Source organism: Sinocyclocheilus grahami, unplaced genomic scaffold, assembly GCF_001515645.1.
Source record: "Sinocyclocheilus grahami isolate Dianchi unplaced genomic scaffold, SAMN03320097.WGS_v1.1 scaffold781.1, whole genome shotgun sequence".
Taxonomy (NCBI): domain Eukaryota; kingdom Metazoa; phylum Chordata; class Actinopteri; order Cypriniformes; family Cyprinidae; genus Sinocyclocheilus; species Sinocyclocheilus grahami.
Genome location: NW_015505960.1, coordinates 452,294 through 474,706, shown reverse-complemented (window position 1 = coordinate 474,706; position 22,413 = coordinate 452,294). Strand labels below are relative to the sequence as shown.

The 22,413-nt window shown below is 36.7% G+C and overlaps 2 protein-coding genes and 1 long non-coding RNA gene across 3 annotated transcripts in view; 2 read left to right on the top strand and 1 right to left on the bottom strand.

Moving 5' to 3' along the window:
- Nucleotides 1–4,442, top strand: part of LOC107561578 (CAP-Gly domain-containing linker protein 2-like) — a 41,045-nt gene extending 36,603 nt beyond the window's left edge. Inside the window, exons 12-14 of the mRNA XM_016246049.1 lie at nucleotides 2,321–2,509; nucleotides 2,667–2,729; nucleotides 2,807–4,442. Of these exons, the coding sequence (XP_016101535.1) occupies nucleotides 2,321–2,509; nucleotides 2,667–2,729; nucleotides 2,807–2,818 (264 nt within the window). The 3' untranslated portion in view covers nucleotides 2,819–4,442. The remainder of the gene's footprint in view (nucleotides 1–2,320; nucleotides 2,510–2,666; nucleotides 2,730–2,806) is intronic.
- LOC107561579 (uncharacterized) lies at nucleotides 3,429–5,275 on the bottom strand. Its single transcript, XR_001605870.1, has 2 exons — nucleotides 4,592–5,275; nucleotides 3,429–3,608 (listed from the first exon to the last, which is right to left on the bottom strand). It is a non-coding gene; the product is annotated as an uncharacterized lncRNA (long non-coding RNA).
- Nucleotides 5,276–15,754: 10,479 nt separating this feature from the next.
- Nucleotides 15,755–22,413, top strand: part of LOC107561573 (general transcription factor II-I repeat domain-containing protein 1-like) — an 18,910-nt gene continuing 12,251 nt past the window's right edge. Inside the window, exons 1-10 of the mRNA XM_016246045.1 lie at nucleotides 15,755–15,904; nucleotides 16,002–16,143; nucleotides 16,266–16,445; nucleotides 16,546–16,729; nucleotides 17,809–18,104; nucleotides 18,276–18,371; nucleotides 20,016–20,099; nucleotides 20,626–20,809; nucleotides 21,339–21,364; nucleotides 21,639–21,762. Of these exons, the coding sequence (XP_016101531.1) occupies nucleotides 15,779–15,904; nucleotides 16,002–16,143; nucleotides 16,266–16,445; nucleotides 16,546–16,729; nucleotides 17,809–18,104; nucleotides 18,276–18,371; nucleotides 20,016–20,099; nucleotides 20,626–20,809; nucleotides 21,339–21,364; nucleotides 21,639–21,762 (1,442 nt within the window). The 5' untranslated portion in view covers nucleotides 15,755–15,778. The remainder of the gene's footprint in view (nucleotides 15,905–16,001; nucleotides 16,144–16,265; nucleotides 16,446–16,545; nucleotides 16,730–17,808; nucleotides 18,105–18,275; nucleotides 18,372–20,015; nucleotides 20,100–20,625; nucleotides 20,810–21,338; nucleotides 21,365–21,638; nucleotides 21,763–22,413) is intronic.

Here is a 22,413-nt window from a genome sequence, read left to right as displayed (position 1 = left end):
GTGCTGTCTATTTCTTCTGATCATCCTTGAGATGGTTCTACACCTTCATTTGAGTCTAGCTGTGTTTGATTATACTGATTGGACTTGATTTGGAAAGCCACACACCTGTCTATATAAGACCTTACTGCTCACAGTGCATGTCAGAGCAAATGAGAATTATGAGGTCAAAGGAACTGCCTGAAGAGCTCAGAGACAGAATTGTGGCAAGGCACAGATCTGGCCAAGGTTACAAAAAAATTTCTGCTGCACTTAAGGTTCCCAAGAGCACAGTGGCCTCCATTCCTTAAATGGAAGACGTTTGGGATGACCAGAACCCTTCCTAGAGCTGGCTGTCCGGCCAAACTGAGCTATCGGGGGCGAAGAGCCTTGGTGAGAGAGGTAAAGAAGAACCCAAAGATCACTGTGGCTGAGCTCCAGAGATGCAGTTGGGAGATGGGAGAAAGTTGTAGAAAGTCAACCATCACTGCAGCCCTCCACCAGTCGGGGCTTTATGGCAGAGTGGCCCGACGGAAGCCTCTCCTCAGTGCAAGACACATGAAAGCCTGCATGGAGTTTGCTAAAAAACACCTGAATAAGATTCTCTGGTCTGATGAGACCAAGATATAACTTTTTGGCCTTAATTCTAAGCGGTATGTGTGGAGAAAACCAGGCACTGCTCATCACCTGTCCAATACAGTCCCAACAGTGAAGCATGGTGGTGGCAGCATCATGCTGTGGGGGTGTTTTTCAGCTGCAGGGACAGGACGACTGGTTGCAATCGAGGGAAAGATGAATGCGGCCAAGTACAGGGTTATCCTGGACGAAAACTTTCTCCAGAGTGCTCAGGACCTCAGACTGGGCCGAAGGTTTATCTTCCAACAAGACAATGACCCTAAGCACACAGCTAAAATAACGAAGGAGTGGCTTCACAACAACTCTGTGACTGTTCTTGAATGGCCCAGCCAGAGCCCTGACTTAAACCCAATTGAGCATCTCTGGAGAGACCTAAAAATGGCTGTCCATCAACGTTTACCATCCAACCTGACAGAACTGGAGAGGCTCTGCAAGGAGGAATGGCAGAGGATCCTCAAATCCAGGTGTGAAAAACTTGTTGCCTCTTTCCCAAAAAGACTCATGGCTGTATTCGATCAAAAGGGTGCTTCTACTAAATACTGAGCAAAGGGTCTGAATACTTAGGACCATGTGATATTTCAGTTTTTCTTTTTTAATAAATCTGCAAAAATGTCAACAATTCTGTGTTTTTCTGTCAATATGGGGTGCTGTGTGTACATTAATGAGGAAAAAAAATTAACTTAAATGATTTTAGCAAATGGCTGCAATATAATAAAGAGTGAAAAATTTAAGGGGGTCTGAATACTTTCCGTACCCACTGTATATACATGATTGTTTAAAAGTGCTGCATTTATTTGATCAAAAATACAGTAAAAACAGTAATATTATGAAATATAATTACAATTTAAATAGCTGTTTTTTTGTTTTAATGTTTCAAAATGTAATTTATTCCTGTGATGGCAAAGCTGAATTTTCAGCGTCATTACTCCAGTCTTCAGTGTCACATGATCCTTCAGAAATCATTCTAATATGCTGATTTGCTGTTTAATAAACATCTCTTATTATCAATGTTAAAAGCAGTTGTACCGCTTTATATTTTTGTGATTTTTTTCATTTTGTGGTAAATAAATCAAAGCACAAAGAAGTTTTAACGAACAACATGTTCAAAATTTGGGGTCAATGTACAGGATTTATTTTATTAAGTCATGCAATAAATAATAAGATTTATTTTTATGTATATCTCAAAGTAAAATAAGCAAAAGTTTGTTTATATGTGACCCTGGACCACAAAACCTTTTTCCCAATTTTTCGAAATTGAGATTTATACATCATCTGAAAGCTGAATAAATACGCTTTCCATTGATGTATGGTTTGTTAGGATAAACAATCATATGGTTTGAAAATCTGGAATCTGAGGGTGCAAAAAAAACAAAATATTGAGAAAATCGCCTTTAAAGTTGTCCAAAATCATTTTTAGCAATGCATATTACTAATCAAAAATTTAGTTTTAATATATTTACAGTAGGAATTGTACAAAATATCTTCATGGAACATGATCTTTACTTAATATCCTAATGATTTTTGGCATAAAAGAAAAATCAATCATTTTGACCCATACAATGTCTTTTTCCCTATTGCTACAAATATACCCCAGCGACTTAAGACTGGTTTTGTGCTCCAGGGTCACATATATGTTTTTACACACACACACACACATATATATATATATATATGATATTTTTCTTATATAATACACTCTTTATATCAGGGTCGGGAGAGGTCGTCTCCAGACCATCGTCGATACTCGATGATGGACCCATCTGCTTCAGACACAGAGGTGGCCCATCTGCGTCAAAGGCTGCTGAGCACAGAAGATGCCCTGAGGAACGCTCTGGAACACAACCAACACGTGGACCAGCTAGTGCAGGCCATGCGCACCCGTCCGGACAAGAACCAGGTAAACAGCAGACAGTTAGCACCTCACCTCAACCTACAACTGTTCCTGGCTATTTCTCCAGTGGACACTATTTTTGTTTTGCATACTAACACAGTCTAACAGTGTAATATGTTCTGTGTAAAATGTTCTGTTTTTTACTCTTTCGTTGTGCTCACAGGCACATGCTGGTGCAAACTCTGCAAACGGAATCCATCAAGAAGACACTTCCTTCACACAGGGGGTTAATAGATCTTTGTTCATAAAGAATTCAGAATCCTAATATTTCTATATCATCCTAAACTCTGTTTCTCTGTCTAGGAAGAACACTGATGAGGGCTAAAACAGTTCTCAGGTGTTTAGGGAAGAATGGAGGTGTATTGGGAAAAGATGAAGCCAATTTGATGCCTAGACGTTTGGACTAATGCTTCACTGGACATCTCATCTTCTGTTTACAGTTAACACCAAAACAATGACTTTATAGAGGAACAAACAGAAACCACAAATCAACGAGTATCTAAAATGACCTGAGATGCTATAAAAAGACATAACGGAAGTGGTTTTTAAGGTCATTGGTACAACACGGACAAACTGAAAGACCGACCCTGTAGACTACCTCCGAGATGGACAGTGATGTCTGACTTAACAAATGAGAGAATGTTGGTCAGGATACTTGAATCCTCGGAAAAACCAATACCCTGCTATACTCTCAGTTGGCTGTAACAGTTTAGAAAACATTTTTGGCCTCAATTTATACGGTTTAATTTATTTGCCATTTATGCTTTTTAAAAATGGTATATTCAAAGAGATAAACTGGCCAACTCCCAGCAAAAGGTTTGAAGGTCTTGGGCTGGTCACTGGTCACTAGATACTGTAGCAAACAAGTAAATTAAACAGACAGGCTCCGTTATTCTATACCTGCTCATTTCTGTGTTGATTTTAGTTTTTTTGAGACATGAATTTTAAAGTATGAATTATACAGTATTCGGCAACCATGTTCAGCAGAATTAGCTAGTTAAGATGCACCGTGAAGCTTCAAGAACCAGTATTGCAGTTTCAGTCAATATTAGTGCATACCTTTTTAATATTATTAAAATATTAGCATACAATGGCAACTCCCAACCTGTAGTTCAATTCAAATGAACATCGAACCAACAGCGTTTGTTTCTGTTTTTGAATCATTTGCTGAGTCATTTAATTTTTTTAAATCAGTTGGAGGTGAGAATTGGAGAATATTTTCTTGATGGGCTTAAGAGGAGGTATTACATGCACAAGTGACATGAATTGAACAATTTTGAGACTCTATGAACTATTTTGCATTGAAATGACATTTTGATCATATAGCAAGTGTTTTACCATTTTGCTCAAATGATATTGCTGGATTTTCATTAGCATTTAATTTTATCTTTAGAAAAGTGTGAAAAGCATGTTAATTAACATGCACACATCATTTTATTTAATGCAGTAAAAAAATAGGATATTTTAAATTTTTGTCATATGCAGGGATCACCTCTAGTACCTCCCCTTAAAAGATCAAAGAAGACTGTTTAGCATTTTCTCTCTGATCCGATTTCTCTGTCTGTCCAGATCTTTGTAGTAACAAATCTGATGTTAAAACAGAAACGGTACAAAACATAACTGCAATCCCATAAATCAGTGTCTGCTCATTGGTATTCCGGAATTTACTCTCTCCTTTGAAAAACCATGTGGATGAAATACTGTGCAATTAGGTCACGTTTGTTCTTTAAGCAACTTTATACTGATGTGATTGCCATTAGAACCAAGAAAGCATTTGTTTTCAAAAAGAATAGGGAAAATGATAGGGCTGGCCCCAAGTTTTGCAGTTGAAATGTCTTTAGATTGCAGCTGGATTCGATAAAAAGGCCTTTTATCTGTTGGGAAACTCACTCACCACTTGCTGTAATGGTTCCCAAGAATCAGTTATTAAAAATTAACAAAAGAGACACTTTGTAGTGTGTATTATTTGTAACAAATGCTTTCCTTTTATTCTCAAAACGGAAGGGTTGTACATAAGCACTATTCAATTCACCACTATATACACTTTGTGAAAGAATTGATCTGTCATTTTCAAGAACAACTCCCAACCTGTAGTTCAATTCAAATGAACATCGAACCAACAGCGTTTGTTTCTGTTTTTGAATCATTTGCTGAGTCATTTAATTTTTTTAAATCAGTTGGAGGTGAGAATTGGAGAATATTTTCTTGATGGGCTTAAGAGGAGGTATTACATGCACAAGTGACATGAATTGAACAATTTTGAGACTCTATGAACTATTTTGCATTGAAATGACATTTTGATCATATAGCAAGTGTTTTACCATTTTGCTCAAATGATATTGCTGGATTTTCATTAGCATTTAATTTTATCTTTAGAAAAGTGTGAAAAGCATGTTAATTAACATGCACACATCATTTTATTTAATGCAGTAAAAAAATAGGATATTTTAAATTTTTGTCATATGCAGGGATCACCTCTAGTACCTCCCCTTAAAAGATCAAAGAAGACTGTTTAGCATTTTCTCTCTGATCCGATTTCTCTGTCTGTCCAGATCTTTGTAGTAACAAATCTGATGTTAAAACAGAAACGGTACAAAACATAACTGCAATCCCATAAATCAGTGTCTGCTCATTGGTATTCCGGAATTTACTCTCTCCTTTGAAAAACCATGTGGATGAAATACTGTGCAATTAGGTCACGTTTGTTCTTTAAGCAACTTTATACTGATGTGATTGCCATTAGAACCAAGAAAGCATTTGTTTTCAAAAAGAATAGGGAGGGCTGGCGGGCTGGCCCCAAGTTTTGCAGTTGAAATGTCTTTAGATTGCAGCTGGATTCGATAAAAAGGCCTTTTATAAACTCACTCACTCACTCACCACTTGCTGTAATGGTTCCCAAGAATCAGTTATTAAAAATTAACAAAAGAGACACTTTGTAGTGTGTATTATTTGTAACAAATGCTTTCCTTTTATTCTCAAAACGGAAGGGTTGTACATAAGCACTTTTCAATTCACCACTATATACACTTTGTGAAAGAATTGATCTGTCATTTTCAAGAAATGGTGCCATTTGTACCTGAAAATGTTATGCTTTTATTTAACATTTTATTTGAAAGGGTTACTGTCATATTTTTCCATCATATTGGGATGCATTAATATTCAGATTAGTGGTCAGTAAATATGGGATTTTCAGTGGATGATTCTTATACCATTACCCCCAATCTTACATGTACTGTCTTAAAGCAATAGTTCACCCAAAAAAATATATTTTGAAGAATGTGAGTAACTAAACAGTTGCTGGCCACCTTTGACTTCAATAGTATGAATATATATATATACACATGTACATATAAATATATATATATACTATGGAAGTCAATGGGGACCCACCTTCTTCAAAATATATTTTGTGTTCAGCTGAAAAAAATACATTTATACAGGTTTGTAAAGGATGACAGAGTTTTCATTTTTGGGTGAACTAACCCTCTAACTAGTACCAATAGTTATAGTTCTTGTAATGGTAGCTACAGTAGGTTAGTAATTAAATGAAGTAGTGAGAGTGTGTGAAAAAATAAAAATAGCCTTTTCCTCAAAATCCACTGGGCCAAATGTGCTCATAGTTTTAAAATACCAAATATCACAAGCTTAATAAGAAGTTATCAAAGGAATTTGCATTCCACAAATCATCACGAAGACATGAGCCAATATATATATTTAAGTCAAACTGGTCTGTGTATTGTAAGTGCAATATCCGGAGAGCACAATATGTAGGCCATATGAGCACCAGAGCCATCTGAAGATGCATATCTGCAAGCAAGAACATGATTTCCACCAGCAAATCTAATGATAGCCGCTACTACCTATCAGCCAAACTGTCCAAGGCTGTTCTGTTGATCTCTACCCTTTGTTGTTGGACAGCAGTTGGTGATCACAGATCATCATCAATGCTGCCTTAATATTTTGTGTCACGTGCTAGACTTCTGTACTATACACAATGACTATTATTAGGCCTCCATTGATATGACATTTTAATATATACAAAACATGTTACATTATAATTATTCCGATAACAGGTTACTTAATTTTTTTTTTAATTGTACTGCAATTTTAAAAGGTTGTAGCTACTGTGACCAAAATGCAACATTTTGAAATGTACTAAACATGTTTTGTGTTCGCTGGGTCCTACACGCATAACCGGTTTAAATATGGTGCATATCCTCTAAACATCCTGATGTCGCTCAGGTATTTTTTTTTAACAGTTTGTCATTGTGGGCCACACCTAGAAATTTCATTGGTTTAAATCACATTTTTTGCTGTTGCCATGATTCGAACTATTTTATAGACAGAAATTACATCTGAGGCGTACGCTTTGTTTGTCTTGACCCAGGAATTCAGAGAAATTTTGATCCTGAACTCCTGGCAATTTTTTTTTTTACAAATAGTTATCATAGCGCCACCTAGTATTAAATAAATGTGTGGATTTGGGATTTGGGACCATCCCACCAAGTATGTAGACAGTTTTAGTCAAATAAATGCATACACTTTTGGTTATTTAGACTACTAATAATAAGAAAACGGACAGAATAGAACCCTTCAGTGCTCGGTTCTTAATAACAAACTCATCTATGGTTAACAGTGGGATGATTTAAACCAGGGGTCTCCAAACTCGGTCCTGGAGGGCCGGAAGTTTCTAGTATGCCTGTAAGATCTTGATTAGCTGGTTCAGGTGCAGGACACCGGCCCTCCAGGACCGAGTTTGGTGACCCCTGATTTAAACAGCTAAATATGTTATTCCCTATGATAATACTGAATAATTGTACCTGAATTTTTGCCGAGGTTAATTTATCTGATAACAAAAGAGCATTTTTAAAATACGTTATATGACTAAAAAGGATATAACGAATACTACTTTTAAAAAGAGTAATTTATATTGGATATGTAGCCTATATATTTTATGCATAATATATCATTTTTAAGTAAATATTTGTATTTTTTTTAATACATTTTATTAGATGTAGGCCTAATTCAGTTGTTGTAATGGAAAATATCAGACAGCCTATTTATTATATTTAAGATTCACTGCAGAGGTGCATCAGGGACTTCTATGTTGCTTTATCTTTATCTTACAATCATAAATGCATTTACAGAGTCACGCGATCGACTGATCACGTGTTAGAACGAGCCGTTTTAGGGGGGCGTGGCAGAGTCTTAACTTTGATAAAGAATATCTCTTTGGTTTTGAGACTTTAGTCTTTGCAACTTCAGGGATCTTATCTATGCACAATCAGCTTGTAACACTCCAAAGAGAAAGGAAAACTTGAAATCGCATCATATGATCCCTTTAAAAGTTTATTCACAGCTAATAATATTAAAATGATCACATTCTGTTGAAACTGGGTTTTCAATGTTCATATATGTTGGGTATTACATAGCAGAAACGTATAGAAAGCATTTTCTCTTCCACTTAAAAAGATAAGCCTATTTATTTTGTAATCCTAATTAATCTTGATTTATATAGTTAGTTGCATTTTAATATTTGTGTTTAATATTGGTTTACTCACTAGTAGAGAACTATTGAATATACCTGTGTCCTTCACTTACAAAAAGTACATTATTTTATGAACGTAGTATCATGGTATTGTTTAAATGACCTTGGGGTAGCATGCAAATATTGTATATTATTATGGCAGTCATTCAGTATCAAAGTATCAGAACTGAATCTTTCCTGAAGCGGATCACAATCAGGGCAGTCTCTTCCCATGCAGGCCGCACTTTGTGTTTACTCGATGCAACATGTTTGTGTGGCCTTGGGGAAAATGTCCAGGGTGAAAGGAATTAAGACCAATTAAAAGTCAATTATCAGCCTTTGAGCTGAACGATTTAGATACAGTTGTGTTTCTGAAGGGATCTGTGAACAGAATTTGTATAAAGGCTATTAGCAGAAGTATTGTGTATCAATGGCGGAGCCACAAGCCTCTTAGGGCAAAACCGCTCATAAAACCCACGTTACCCTTTCTTGAGATGCCGGTAATATCTTTAAGCACCATACGGCAGTAATTCAAGAAGTAAAGGAGCGGCTACATTATGCTTCCTCCTCGAGCTGAGGATCTCAGATAGCGTGAATGAAAAAAACTGCATTTTGGCAGGGTGGACTCCTAACAAGGAGGAAGTCATTAATCTGAGCATTTAAGCATGTCAGTCCGGATCCCTACTTTTCCTGCGTTTTTTTAGGAGTGTCACCAGTTTTTTTTTTCTAGTGTTTTTTTCACCCTATGAAAATATGTTTGTTATAGTTAACTCATCTCTTTTGGCTACTGCAAAGAAAGCTTAGTGTAGAGCACACAACAAGTCATTTATACATGAAGCTTAAGGTGTCAGATGAATGTACAGTAGTTTCCCCTGCAGATAGGATAAGCCTGTTCATAAAGTGCTTTTGCTTTCGCCTAGAAACACACAGCGTCTCCCTGACATGGCTGCTTCAACACTAACTGCGGTTAATGAAACCACGCCTTCTTTCTTTGCGTGAACATTTGGGCGGCATTATGCAAATATTTCCACATAGTGAGGTAGATATGTGGGGGCGTGTTAGAACGAGCCGTTTTAGGGGGGCGTGGCAGAGTCTTAACTTTGATAAAGAATATCTCTTTGGTTTTGAGACTTTAGTCTTTGCAACTTCAGGGATCTTATCTATGCACAATCAGCTTGTAACACTCCAAAGAGAAAGGAAAACTTGAAATCGCATCATATGATCCCTTTAAAAGTTTATTCACAGCTAATAATATTAAAATGATCACATTCTGTTGAAACTGGGTTTTCAATGTTCATATATGTTGGGTATTACATAGCAGAAACGTATAGAAAGCATTTTCTCTTCCACTTAAAAAGATAAGCCTATTTATTTTGTAATCCTAATTAATCTTGATTTATATAGTTAGTTGCATTTTAATATTTGTGTTTAATATTGGTTTACTCACTAGTAGAGAACTATTGAATATACCTGTGTCCTTCACTTACAAAAAGTACATTATTTTATGAACGTAGTATCATGGTATTGTTTAAATGACCTTGGGGTAGCATGCAAATATTGTATATTATTATGGCAGTCATTCAGTATCAAAGTATCAGAACTGAATCTTTCCTGAAGCGGATCACAATCAGGGCAGTCTCTTCCCATGCAGGCCGCACTTTGTGTTTACTCGATGCAACATGTTTGTGTGGCCTTGGGGAAAATGTCCAGGGTGAAAGGAATTAAGACCAATTAAAAGTCAATTATCAGCCTTTGAGCTGAACGATTTAGATACAGTTGTGTTTCTGAAGGGATCTGTGAACAGAATTTGTATAAAGGCTATTAGCAGAAGTATTGTGTATCAATGGCGGAGCCACAAGCCTCTTAGGGCAAAACCGCTCATAAAACCCACGTTACCCTTTCTTGAGATGCCGGTAATATCTTTAAGCACCATACGGCAGTAATTCAAGAAGTAAAGGAGCGGCTACATTATGCTTCCTCCTCGAGCTGAGGATCTCAGATAGCGTGAATGAAAAAAACTGCATTTTGGCAGGGTGGACTCCTAACAAGGAGGAAGTCATTAATCTGAGCATTTAAGCATGTCAGTCCGGATCCCTACTTTTCCTGCGTTTTTTTAGGAGTGTCACCAGTTTTTTTTTCTAGTGTTTTTTTCACCCTATGAAAATATGTTTGTTATAGTTAACTCATCTCTTTTGGCTACTGCAAAGAAAGCTTAGTGTAGAGCACACAACAAGTCATTTATACATGAAGCTTAAGGTGTCAGATGAATGTACAGTAGTTTCCCCTGCAGATAGGATAAGCCTGTTCAATGAGGAAGTCTCACCAAGCTTTTTTTCTTCAAAGAGTTTTGTTAAACTTAGAAGTGTCAAGATGAAGCTATTAAATGACCTTAACCTTTTTAACACAAGATTATTTTCTAAGGCAAGCATTGTTATTTTTATTGCTATTTTTATATACAGCGGGTAAGATTCAAAAATATCTCCTAACCTTAAAGGGATACACCGATGATTTTGGACTCTTTTTAATCAGGAGAATCTAAAAAAAATGGTGTCTATTTTTTCACGATCTGAGCATGTTTCATGAAGTTACAAGCAAAATGGTGACATGAATATATTATTTTCATATGGGTCTGGGGGTGACGACTTGTACAAAAACTCGCTCCAGTTTATTCAAAGCTCCAAATAATTATGCTTGTTTTATTCTACTCGATGATACCTTTCAAATGACATATGACACATCTGAGCTAAATTATGTTTTTGACATATTATGTGAATGGCACAAAAAAACATATTTTGTAAATTATATATATTTAGATATTTTTTTAGATTTATCAGCAAATAACTCGGCACTACTTTGGAGTTGATCAAAGACTTCAAAGACTCTAAGCTTTCAAATTATATCCATTTTTTGTTGATCAAGGCAGTGGTTTGAAAAATATGATTAGTAATATTTTCGCGGGGGGGGTGTCCCGCCCGTGGTACACTCCGGTTTAGAGGGACTGCTCAGCGCTCGTTAAGAGTTGATCAAAATAATTACATTCATTAAAAAGCTTATAAGCTTTAAAATTATACCTATTTTGTGTTATTCCATTCAGGGGTTGCGTAGTAATTTGATTATGATTTTTTTCGTGCGGTGGGACACCTCAAGCTTAAAGGGTTAAGAAATATTACATGTATATTCATATTTATACATGATTTATAATATATATATATATATATATATATGTGTATATATTAGGGATGTAATGATTAACCGCGAGCCAGTTGAAAATCGATTTAAATATGTAAAGATTCAAATCGGTTGAGATGCTAAACAAATCGCAATTCAGTTATGGGTAGGAGTTTATATGATTGTATGTCTGAGGGGAACTTACTGTCTTTCGATGGTATTTTTTCTTTTCCTCTTGCCTCTGTATAATGCATATTAAAGTTCATAAGTGCAGCGCTGCTTTGTTTACAAACCAAAGAAACGCTGTAAGCGCCACCTGCTGGCAGAGAGCGAATCTGCGTCTCATTCAACTCATCTGCTGTTTCTGTTTCATGCAGATATTTTAATGTGTAATTTCACAAAACTGAAGTCAAACCATTCTGTCAAACCATTTGCTTCACATTTCGAAGTTATACAATGTAATTTAGATTAAAAACTGCTCATGTTGCATGTATGCAGCATCTTTGTTTGGATCATGATTAAAATGCAGTAGTTGCCTCTAATTTTAAATGGAAAGAGCACAGACAAAGCCTTAAGTAGGGCTGTGCAATTAATCGCATGCGCATCTCGCATCTCGCATCTCGTCAGTAAAGCCGGTGATGGAGATTTACTACCAATCACAGAACCGGCTTTACTGGCGAGATGCGCATGACAATCGCATTTGATTAATCGTGCAGCCCTAGCCTTAAGCCTTACTTAGTTTATTTATATGAAGAGATTTCTTTTATTTGTGTTACTTATTTATTTGATTTGGGGCTTGTTTTAAAATAAAAATAAAATGTACTTTTGTTATTTACATTTACATCATATTTAAATTTTGTATATATTGTATGTATGGGTGTAGTTCACCCAAATATTCTGTCATCTTTTACTCGATGCAGAAATGTCTCAGTTTTTTTATTTTTTTTTTAAATCTTGGCTTTTGTCTATTGACAAAATAAAATTAGCAAAATGAAAAAAAATATTATATGGCTGATTTTTTTAAAGGAGGGACCCAGATGGCACCTAATAGCAAAACCTGACATTGTGACAAAGTTGTGCATGTGTTTCTTCATAAATTGTAAAAGTCTTGTTTTATTGTCTGAAAACTTCCTGAACATGCAACGCAGGTTGTGCTGGTTCTGACGTCCATTATTACGCTAAAGCATCAGAACATACACTAAAAAAATTTGGCGTTGGATTTACCTCAGAACTATTTCCACTCAGAAATTCCTAGTAAGTTTCACAAATAACTACAAAGAAACAGCAAGCAACACATTGAATTAAACGTGAAATTTTGAAGTAGAAAGACTGATATTGTATTTTCTTTTAACACGTACTCCAGTAATCATTTACAACTTCGAAAAATCATTTTTACAGTGTAGCAGGACTTTATTTTTCAACTAAGGACCCAAAGTAGTGAATTAGATCTGGCCGTTTGAATGAATCTGAAATGAACTATAGATATAAGGTGTTGGTGTTCAGATGTTGTATGTTGTAAGATTACGCTCAGGCAGAGGCATCCGGCTTTGAGCTGCAGCAGGATTTATAGGAGGTTTTCAGACGAGTAATAGTAGTACTGGGCTCTCTCTGTGCAGTCTGTGGTTTTGGCTTTGGCTTGGATAATGGCTCCCAGTGTCTGGAGAGATTAAAGGCCAGTGCTGCATTGTTCACATGCCTCCAGATTAGTTTCCAAGGAAACGGATTGCAGTTGCCATGTGAACACAAGGCCCGGAATTAGGATTGCATTATTTATTTATTTGTTTTACAGCTCACATTCGTCATCCCTGCTGTTTTTGCTTGTTTTTCATCTTTAAACTGTTGTTTGGTGTGTGCTTGTTTTTAAACCCACCTTAGTTTAGTCCGTACTCAAGTTTATAGCTTTCAGAGCCGACGTGGCTGAAATCGAGATTGGATTCAGGGGGGCATCTGTCGAGAGGGACGGGTAAAGTAGTTCACTTTAGAGGGCTCATGCTTCCAGGCCCTGTCTTGCTTCCAAGGAGAACAAATTAAGGGTGAAGGGTTTTACGGCAATAATCTGAGCTAGCTTTAATTGGTTGACAAAGGCTTATCGTAATTAGCTACTTTCACATGTGTGTGACGGATTTTGGTGTATTAGCACAGGGAAGGGTATTACTATCACTTTCCAAAGCTTCTTATAGGTTTTTCCATCCTTCAATACATTTTGTACAGCCGAACATATTTTAAAAAGTTAATGGGGAGCTTGAAGCCTTCTTACTCTTTAGTATATAATTAACAAAACATATTGGTTTGTTTTTGCACGTAATTATTATGAGTCCATTAATTATGATTAGTTGTTAATGTATTCCCATCATGTCTGTGGTTCCTGCAGACCGTAATCGCAGGGTAGACGGCATATCAGTGTTTCCTACAAAATTCGAATAGCTATTTGCTATGGATCCACCGAAATGAAAATTCTGGGCCAAAACCAAAAATTCTGGATGCACTTGGCCGAAAACTAGGGCTGCCCACGAATAAAGATGTTTTAGTCGACTAGCTGTCATTCATTTTTAGCAATTAGTTGACAAATTGCATGTTTATATTAATAAACCATATATAATTCATAATAATAGGCCTCTGGCCTATCAGCGCTCAAGATAAATCTTGCAACAGCACACCGGCAGAAGTGATGATTATGAATGCGTCGGGGAGAAAAACAGCAAGAAGACTGCCTTAACAGTATGATAATTCATTGATAAACTAATGTTATCTGTATTTTCGGCTGCAGCGATGAAGTCGACGGCACTGACTCGTCATCTCCACGGACTGCAGACGTGCATGTTTCATACGGATTACATAATCTGAAAATATTTGTTTTCCATTTGAATTGGTTCATTTAAAAGTAGACATCTTACTTTCTATAGATATATTTTTCATGTCTGTGAGGCAAGCACAGAGTTTCGGTTAATTTTGTTTTGACCTGCTCAAGTTCACAGAGGCCTAGATGGCAGAAAGCACACCCTGTTTGCTTTCATTATTTTACAAAAGCACAACGTTTTGTTGTTATTGTGAGTGCACACAAATAAAAGTAAACCTTTTAATCTTGCAACAGCACACCGGCAGAAGTGATGATTATGAATGCGTCGGGGAGAAAAACAGCAAGAAGACTGCCTTAACAGTATGATAATTCATTGATAAACTAATGTTATCTGTATTTTCGGCTGCAGCGATGAAGTCGACGGCACTGACTCGTCATCTCCACGGACTGCAGACGTGCATGTTTCATACGGATTACATAATCTGAAAATATTTGTTTTCCATTTGAATTGGTTCATTTAAAAGTAGACATCTTACTTTCTATAGATATATTTTTCATGTCTGTGAGGCAAGCACAGAGTTTCGGTTAATTTTGTTTTGACCTGCTCAAGTTCACAGAGGCCTAGATGGCAGAAAGCACACCCTGTTTGCTTTCATTATTTTACAAAAGCACAACGTTTTGTTGTTATTGTGAGTGCACACAAATAAAAGTAAACCTTTTACAAATTTGAGAGATGTAGCTATTACTCTATGAGCAAAAATGACAGAGTATTTAAAGTTAAATGCAAATGATCACACCAGTGCCCCTAAGTTATCTGTCATGCATTGAGCGCGCTACTATTCAGCTTCCACATTCCGCACAAACACTTGAATAGCATACATTTTTCTAGGTTAACGTTAGAGAGAGCGGCCATGTAATGTTCATAATCATATATAACAATAATATATAAACAACATGCATACAAACAAACCATATTGCTAATGTACAATAAAAAAGTGTAGCCTACATTTTTAAGCTTTCGTTAAAGAAGTAATAATAATTATATATATATATAAATCTATAATTTCATAAAATAATTTCATTAAAAAAAATTTTTTTTAGCTTGCTTTCCCAAGTTTATTATTATTATATAATTTTTCTGAGAAAGAATGTTTGGATGGCACACTAAAGGATAATATATTAATTACCAGCCTATAAAGCCTACATGTTGTCAGTAGTAAGCAACTGCACGTTTCATGAGACCTCGAGTACACAAATCATCAATTCATTTCGAAGACCGACATCATTGAAAGTAGTGATAACATGCGGTTCAGTAAGACAGATGCTGATTAAGTAACTTCTCTTATTTAGTGAGTTCATGAAAATAACTTAAGTCAGATGAGTCATTTGTTCATGAATTGGATTACACAGAATACTGGTTGTTTCTCTGTCTATCCTGTGTGGTCAACTCAATAGCAAGAGATGCTTTTCACTGTACTTCTGTCCCTTATAAAATTTTTTATTCGTGTCAAATTGAATATGGTGTCTGCTGTAAGGTCCTTTAACAATCTGATAACAAACTTTGCTGACACTTTATTTTTGTGTACTTGTTACGTTACATGTACTTACTATAGTAATAACATGATTACAAACAACCGTAATAAGTACATGTTGTTAATTAATATTAACTTAAAACTAAAAACACATAACAATTATATGAGTAATTAATTTTATATTTAGTGTAGCGTTATAGACCTGCATTGGATTTCAGTGTGCTTTATTCTGTGTCTCTTCCTGCAGAAGAATGGCACAGATACGGAAGCTTGGCTGTGATGGGATGAGGACCAACTCTCGGCCAGAGCTCAAAGTTCCCCAAGTGTCAGCCAGACAAGAAATCCTCACCAGCCTAGTGTCTGCCCTGGACTCTGTGGTAAGACAGTAACCCGTACTGAGTTTAAAGATACTTACGGTGTGTGTTTAATGCAGAATTTTGGTGGTGGATGACTTGATGTGAATTGTGTTTGCAGTGCTCTGCCATGTCTAAACTCAATGCTGAGGTGGCCTGTGTCACTGTGCATGAAGACAGCGTGATCGCCGTGGGAACAGAGAAGGGAAGAATCTTCCTAAACTCCAGAAAGGAAGTACAGACAGACTTTCACAAATTCTGCAGTGAGTTAACACGAAATCAAAGTTGAAAACAATGGTTTTGAATGTAATCTGCACATAATAGTACAGGTGTTTAAATGGTAGTTGTGTTGTTTCCTCAGAAGTAACAGATTTATTTTCCACAGAAGTGTCCTGTCTGCAAGCATTGACCGCCATGAACTCTCACGCCAAAGTTCCTGATGTGGACTGCAGCAGGACTGGCAAAGACTGCGGGCAGCAGGGCAGACAGAGAGCCATAACAGACACTCATTCCAACATCTTCGTCCTGAGGAAGATGGTGGAGGAGGTGTTCAGCGTGCTTTATAGTAAGCTGATAGTAGCTGATTAAGATTTTCTCTACATTATTGTAGATTTTTGGCTGGAATCTAAACACATGTTAATCTACTGTGCTGTAATGTGTTTCAGGTGAGGCTGTTGGGAAGAGCAGCCTGGTCCCTGTGCCTTATGACTGGATTCTCAAGGATCCCAGCTCAGTGGTTGTCTACGGCCTGCCTGATGGTGTTTCTCTGAGAAAGCCTTCGGAATACGACACCAAGACCTTAATGAAGATCTTAGAGCAGAGCAACCGCATCCGCTTCATAGTCAAAAGGTCTTCTTCTAGTTTATTCTTTATAATATGCTTGTGGAGTCATGGGCAGAAAGCAAAGGCCTGTTCACACAAGGTCTGAATTTTCTGCACAACAAGATTGTGAAATAAAATGGAAAAGTGCATCCCTATGAATTCTTGAATAGATAAAAGACACATCAGCAAAACAAAAACAAGAAGTAGAATGAAAACAAGAAAAATTATAAAACATGCTGACAAAATGGAAATGTGTTTTTATATACCGCTACTGTTGTAAAGTTTGGGGTGAGTAAGATTTTAATACTCATTAATATTTTTAATTCAGCATGAATGCATTAAATTGATCAAAAGTGGCAGTAAAGTTTACATCGTAACAAACAAATCTGTTTCAAATCCAATTAATCAAAGAATCCTGAAAAAAAAACATGTATCACAGTGTCCAGAAAAACAGTTAGCAGCACAACTGCTTTCGACAGTGAGAACAGTAATAAATGTTTTTAAACGATCAAATCAGCATATTACAATTATTTCTGAAGGATCATGTGACACTGAAGACTGGAATAATGGCTGTTGAAAATTCTGCTTTGTCATCACAGAAATAAATTACATTTTAAAATATATTTGAATAGAAAAGAGTTATTGTAAATTGTAATAATATTTCATGATATTACTGCTTTTTTGTATTTTTGATCAAAGAAATGCAGCTTTGGTGAAAGAGACTTCTTTCAAAAACTTTAAAAAATCTGACTTTCAAACTTTTTAAGGATATACTCTATGTACTGTACCTGTTTAGCACTATATTCATTGCAGGATCCATAAAAGACATATCATTATCATATTTATATATATCATGTTTTACCTTATAATGAGTGACTATTGTCAGGTGGTTTGTATTTAGCATTAAATCATATGAATAACTGCTCTCATTCAAAAAACATAATTGGTGTGAGTAGTTAGTGTAAGTCATTTGCAAACTCAAAGTAAAGTAAAGTTGTTGTTTTTTTTTTGAAGAAGACATTACTACAATTTTATCATTGTTTTATCATTTTGTCACTATCAGCACCCAATGAACAAAGACCAAAAGTGTGTGTGTGTTTTAATAGAACACCAGAGGAACCCTCTCGGGATGCCAAATCCTGTCCGGAAGTCAACCATCACTCGTCGACCTCAAAGAGCGTAAGCAACCACGCCTCTGTCAAACCCTCTGTGCAGGAAGCGTCTGCTAGCAACTCCATGCTCTCCAGCTTCCTGTACGGCATGCCCATGTCCTCCCAGGCTCACCCAGACAGCAAGCTGGACCTGAAGCCCACATCACTGCACAGCATAGGTAAAGAGCGGCTGGGCATGTGGGCGTCCGCTGACGAGAAAGCGGTTCAGGCCAAGGAATGTGCTGACAATGGTAAGAGCCTCCTGTTGTTCTTCTATATACATTGGCTGCCAGTATATTTCTATGGATATTAGAGATGCACTTATGATGCGTGATACTACTTGTGTAGGTGCTGAACCATATGGATATGGTTCTTTTTTATGTACTTAACTCTGACTTGCTCTGACTGTGTGTCTCTTCCAGGCGAGAGAGTAGGGCTGGCAGCAGATCTTACCCAGAGCCCTCCCAGCATCCATGTCTCCAAGCGCCTTCTGTTCTCCATAGTGCATGAAAAATCAGGTGGGCGACAGACTGTACTCACCATTACAGCGTCTGGCCAAGGACAAGCTGGCCTTCATTCCAGTGGAAGTTAATTTAAGTTAATTTCCTCCCTAAAATACAAAGACAAGGCATCTTCTCACACTTTAAAGGGATAGTTCACCCAATAATTAAAGTTTGGTCATTATTTATTCACCCTCATGTCGTTCCAAACCTGTATGCTGTTATGTAGTGAACACAAAAGGAGAATTTTTGAAGAGTCTTAATACAAGTTTTTTTCCATATAGCATAAAAAAGCCCCACCATAAAAGCTGTCCAGATGACGCCTGCACTGTGTTTCAAGTCTTCTGACACCATATGTTAACGTTATGCATGACAATTGAAAATGTTGTCATCATTCCTAATTGTATTAGTCATTATTCACTGCTATTCACCAAAAAAATTTTAGTTTTTAGGAATACAATTTTATATAAACCAGGTGAATGATATATTAACATTCCCCTCTGTAAAAACCTTCAGAATAAAAAACAAAAAACAGCCTTTAAAGATATGTATTATATTTGAAATCTACAGACACAAATAGATAAAGTGTCATAAAATAAATACTTGAATGTATATTTTGGATGTTTTCTTTCCACTAGTCTGAAAGAATATTTATGGAATCAAATGAAAGTTATAGAAACAAAATAGCAAAAAATCTCAAAAATGATCAGTGCTTGAAAAAACAATGGTTTTGCTTGTAGTGTTTTGCCTTTAAGTTTTCAAGGCATTTTTTGTCCATTTCAGAGCTTTGACTGAAGGGATAAAGCGAACTAGTCATTTGGACTCCTTTCCTTTTTTTGGAGCATGACCTATTGATGTGTTTATTATAAACTGTTCTTTAGTTTATAAAAACATGGTATGATGATTCTTCAGAATTTCTCTTATGTTTCACCTTCAATAGGGTGAGTAAATAATGACAGAATTTTTTAGGTGAACTATTCCTCCCAGTAAGAAAACACAACCATTTTAACTATGTTAAGCTCTCTGGAAAATAAATCAATCATATCTAATGATCCACAAATTGTTCGGTAACACTTTATTTTAAGGACCAATTCTCGCAATTAATTAGTTGCTTATTAGCATGCATATTACTAGCATATTGCCTATTTATTAGTACTTCTAAAGCACATATTAATACCTTATTCTGCTTGACCATATTTTATGATCCCTTAATCCAACCCCGCACCTAAACTTAACAACTACCTTATGAAGTAGTTTTTTTTGTTCAGGGAAAACTCTTAGTTAATAGTGAATATGTGTTCCCTATTCTAAAGTGTTACAGATTGTTCTTTATGTATGAGTGGTATTTGCTACAGGCGGGTGAGACATAAAGAGAGCTGAACTTGGCAGAGTGGGCAGTAGTAACGGGAGTTTAGCCAGGTCACCTGGGCTACCAAAGTCTGTTCCTCTCAAAAGATCAGCATGAGATCTTCAGTGACTGCAGAGAGTCAAGACCTGCCTTAATTGTCTCCTATGTCTAAAAGTACAGAGGAAAACCTCAATGTATGCAAATGCATTTCACAAAATGTTAATTGAGACTGTGACATTATTGCTTTTGCCTTAATAGGGAGCATATAAAATTTGATTGTTACATGATACTTTTTTTTGGTATTTCATGCACAGAAAAATGGGATTCGTTCATCAGGGAGACTGAGGATATCAACACCCTTCGAGAATGTGTTCAGATCCTCTTCAACAGTAGATATGGTGAGCTGAAGTCACAATGCAGAATTCACAGTCATACCACGCTACAATAAAATACTGCATATTAATGATAGCCGGAGCATGTCATTTTTTTCAGTGTTAACCTTGACATATAAAATACTAGTGCAAACAATCATTTTTTTGAAAAATGTATTAAACCTTTAGAAAAAAAACTCAATTGTTGATAACTTAGAGGCCTTCTAAATGTGTGGATCAAAAATACAGTAGGCTTTATAGGGTTAAAGTTTTTTCTCTTATCCCAGATTAATATGCAGATAACTGTAAGTAAACCATTAGTAGGTTGAGTCATCTGAAAGGTGTAAACACTGTACCTCTGTGGTGCTATCAAAACAACCAGCAACACTGACTCAACCAATGGTGTGTGTTTGGGGCGGGGCCACCTTTTTTGATTGACCAATGGCAGTTAGGGGATTGTTATAAAACCTGTTTTAATCCTGTTTTAATGCTGGTAGCGCAGAGTATCACATACCTCAGCTTTAACTTATCACTTGTTTGATGTTCATTTCAGCTGAAGCATTAGGCCTGGATCACATGGTTCCTGTGCCATACCGGAAAATCGCCTGTGATCCTGAGGCGGTAGAGATCATTGGAATTCCAGACAAGATTCCCTTCAAGAGACCATGCACTTACGGTGTGCCTAAACTCAAACGGATCCTGGAAGAAAGGCATGCTGTCCGCTTTGTTGTCAAAAGGTTTGAAACTTCATCTAAACATTCCTTTATTTGAGAACTAATGTTGACCTGATGAGAGAGATTTCCTTCTGTGTCAGTTAAGATGAATTGAGCCGTAGTCAGAGTTAAACCAGAATAGTTCAACTGAAACGTGTGATTTGTAGCTCTTCCAATTTCAACATGTGACAACAGTATCAGAGATTTAATTACTGATAACCTTTCATTTTTTTGTCATGCAATGAACTGTGTGGCTCATTGAAAATGAATCCAGATATTGGTACTAGATATACTGAGTTTTTAATTTGCTTCATAAGAAAAAAAAAAATGTCTAGCCGTCTTTGCCATCTGGCAGAGCGGTGCTAGGCATCCAAAGTGGAGCGTCATGCTGGTTGTGGTAACCATTGCCATACATGAGCCAGCGTGGAGCCGCTGATTTGGCGTAATGAGGAAATCTCCTGCTGCTCGGCACTAGACATGCGTAGACAGCATTTCAATGTTTTAATATGCGTATGGCTCACATGAACTCACAATTTTCTTTTTCTTTTCTTAGAATGTTTGACGAACGAATTTTTACTGGTAAGCATTTCTTTAACCAGTATTTGTTTGGCTCCTGTTTACTTAGTGCACTTATTATAATGTAATAGCATTGTACCTTTTTTTTGCACGGTAAAAAGTGAAAATGTCCTGTTGTTACCTAAGGAGTTATTTCTACCTTGCCTGACCTTTAACAAATTAAATTTGTTCGTTTAACCTTATATAGACAGGTTTATTCAGTCTTATTCAATAATAGTTCTGATTGAAATGAATTAGATGTTACAACATTAAGCACATGTTTAACATTTTCTGCAAGCTGCTGGTAAAGTAGCTAAGGAGGAGGGCAAACAGGATGGTGCCGCTCCTGAGGACGGATTCCCAGATGGCCTCAGGGTCCCGAGCTCTTCTCTAGAGCTGATCAGCAACACTCACAGTAGCAGGTACCAATTTACCTTTCCTGTCACCACAGAAGCATAATATCTGTATTTTCTTAGAGATAGATTGCGTCTTTTTTACTTTCCTGTAGCCATACACTGAAATTTCAGCTGTAGGAAAGATATTTCAGCTGAAAATGTGACCTGAAACTCTGTTGAAACAAATCTGATAACTTTAGCTACGTTCACACTGCAAGCCTTAGTGCTCAGTTCTGCTTTATTGCTCAGATCAGATTTTTTGGTTGGCTGTACACATCATATTTATTGTGGCCAAAATCAGTGTGGATTGCTCACAGCCTCGAACTGACCCGTATGTCCAAAAGAACAATAACAAGATGATTTCATGTGCAGGCAATAAGGATGATGAAGAGAAAGAGAGCAAAGTTTTTCAAGTTTGCCCTTAAGTTTTTGCTTTACCATAATACTTACAGCTCACTGTCCCTCCACTGGCTACCCTCATGACTGTCTTCCATATTATCCGAGCGACCAAAGAACTACCGTTGTGTAAAATCTTTGGAGTGCATTGTGTCAGCGCAGAAATGTGACGAATGTCAATCTAGAGTGACGTAAAAGTCTGATGTGAATTCGGCTGAAATTATTGTAGTCTTAGTCCGCCTGAAAATAGTCCCCAGCACGCTCCCCGTGCAAGCAGGTGGT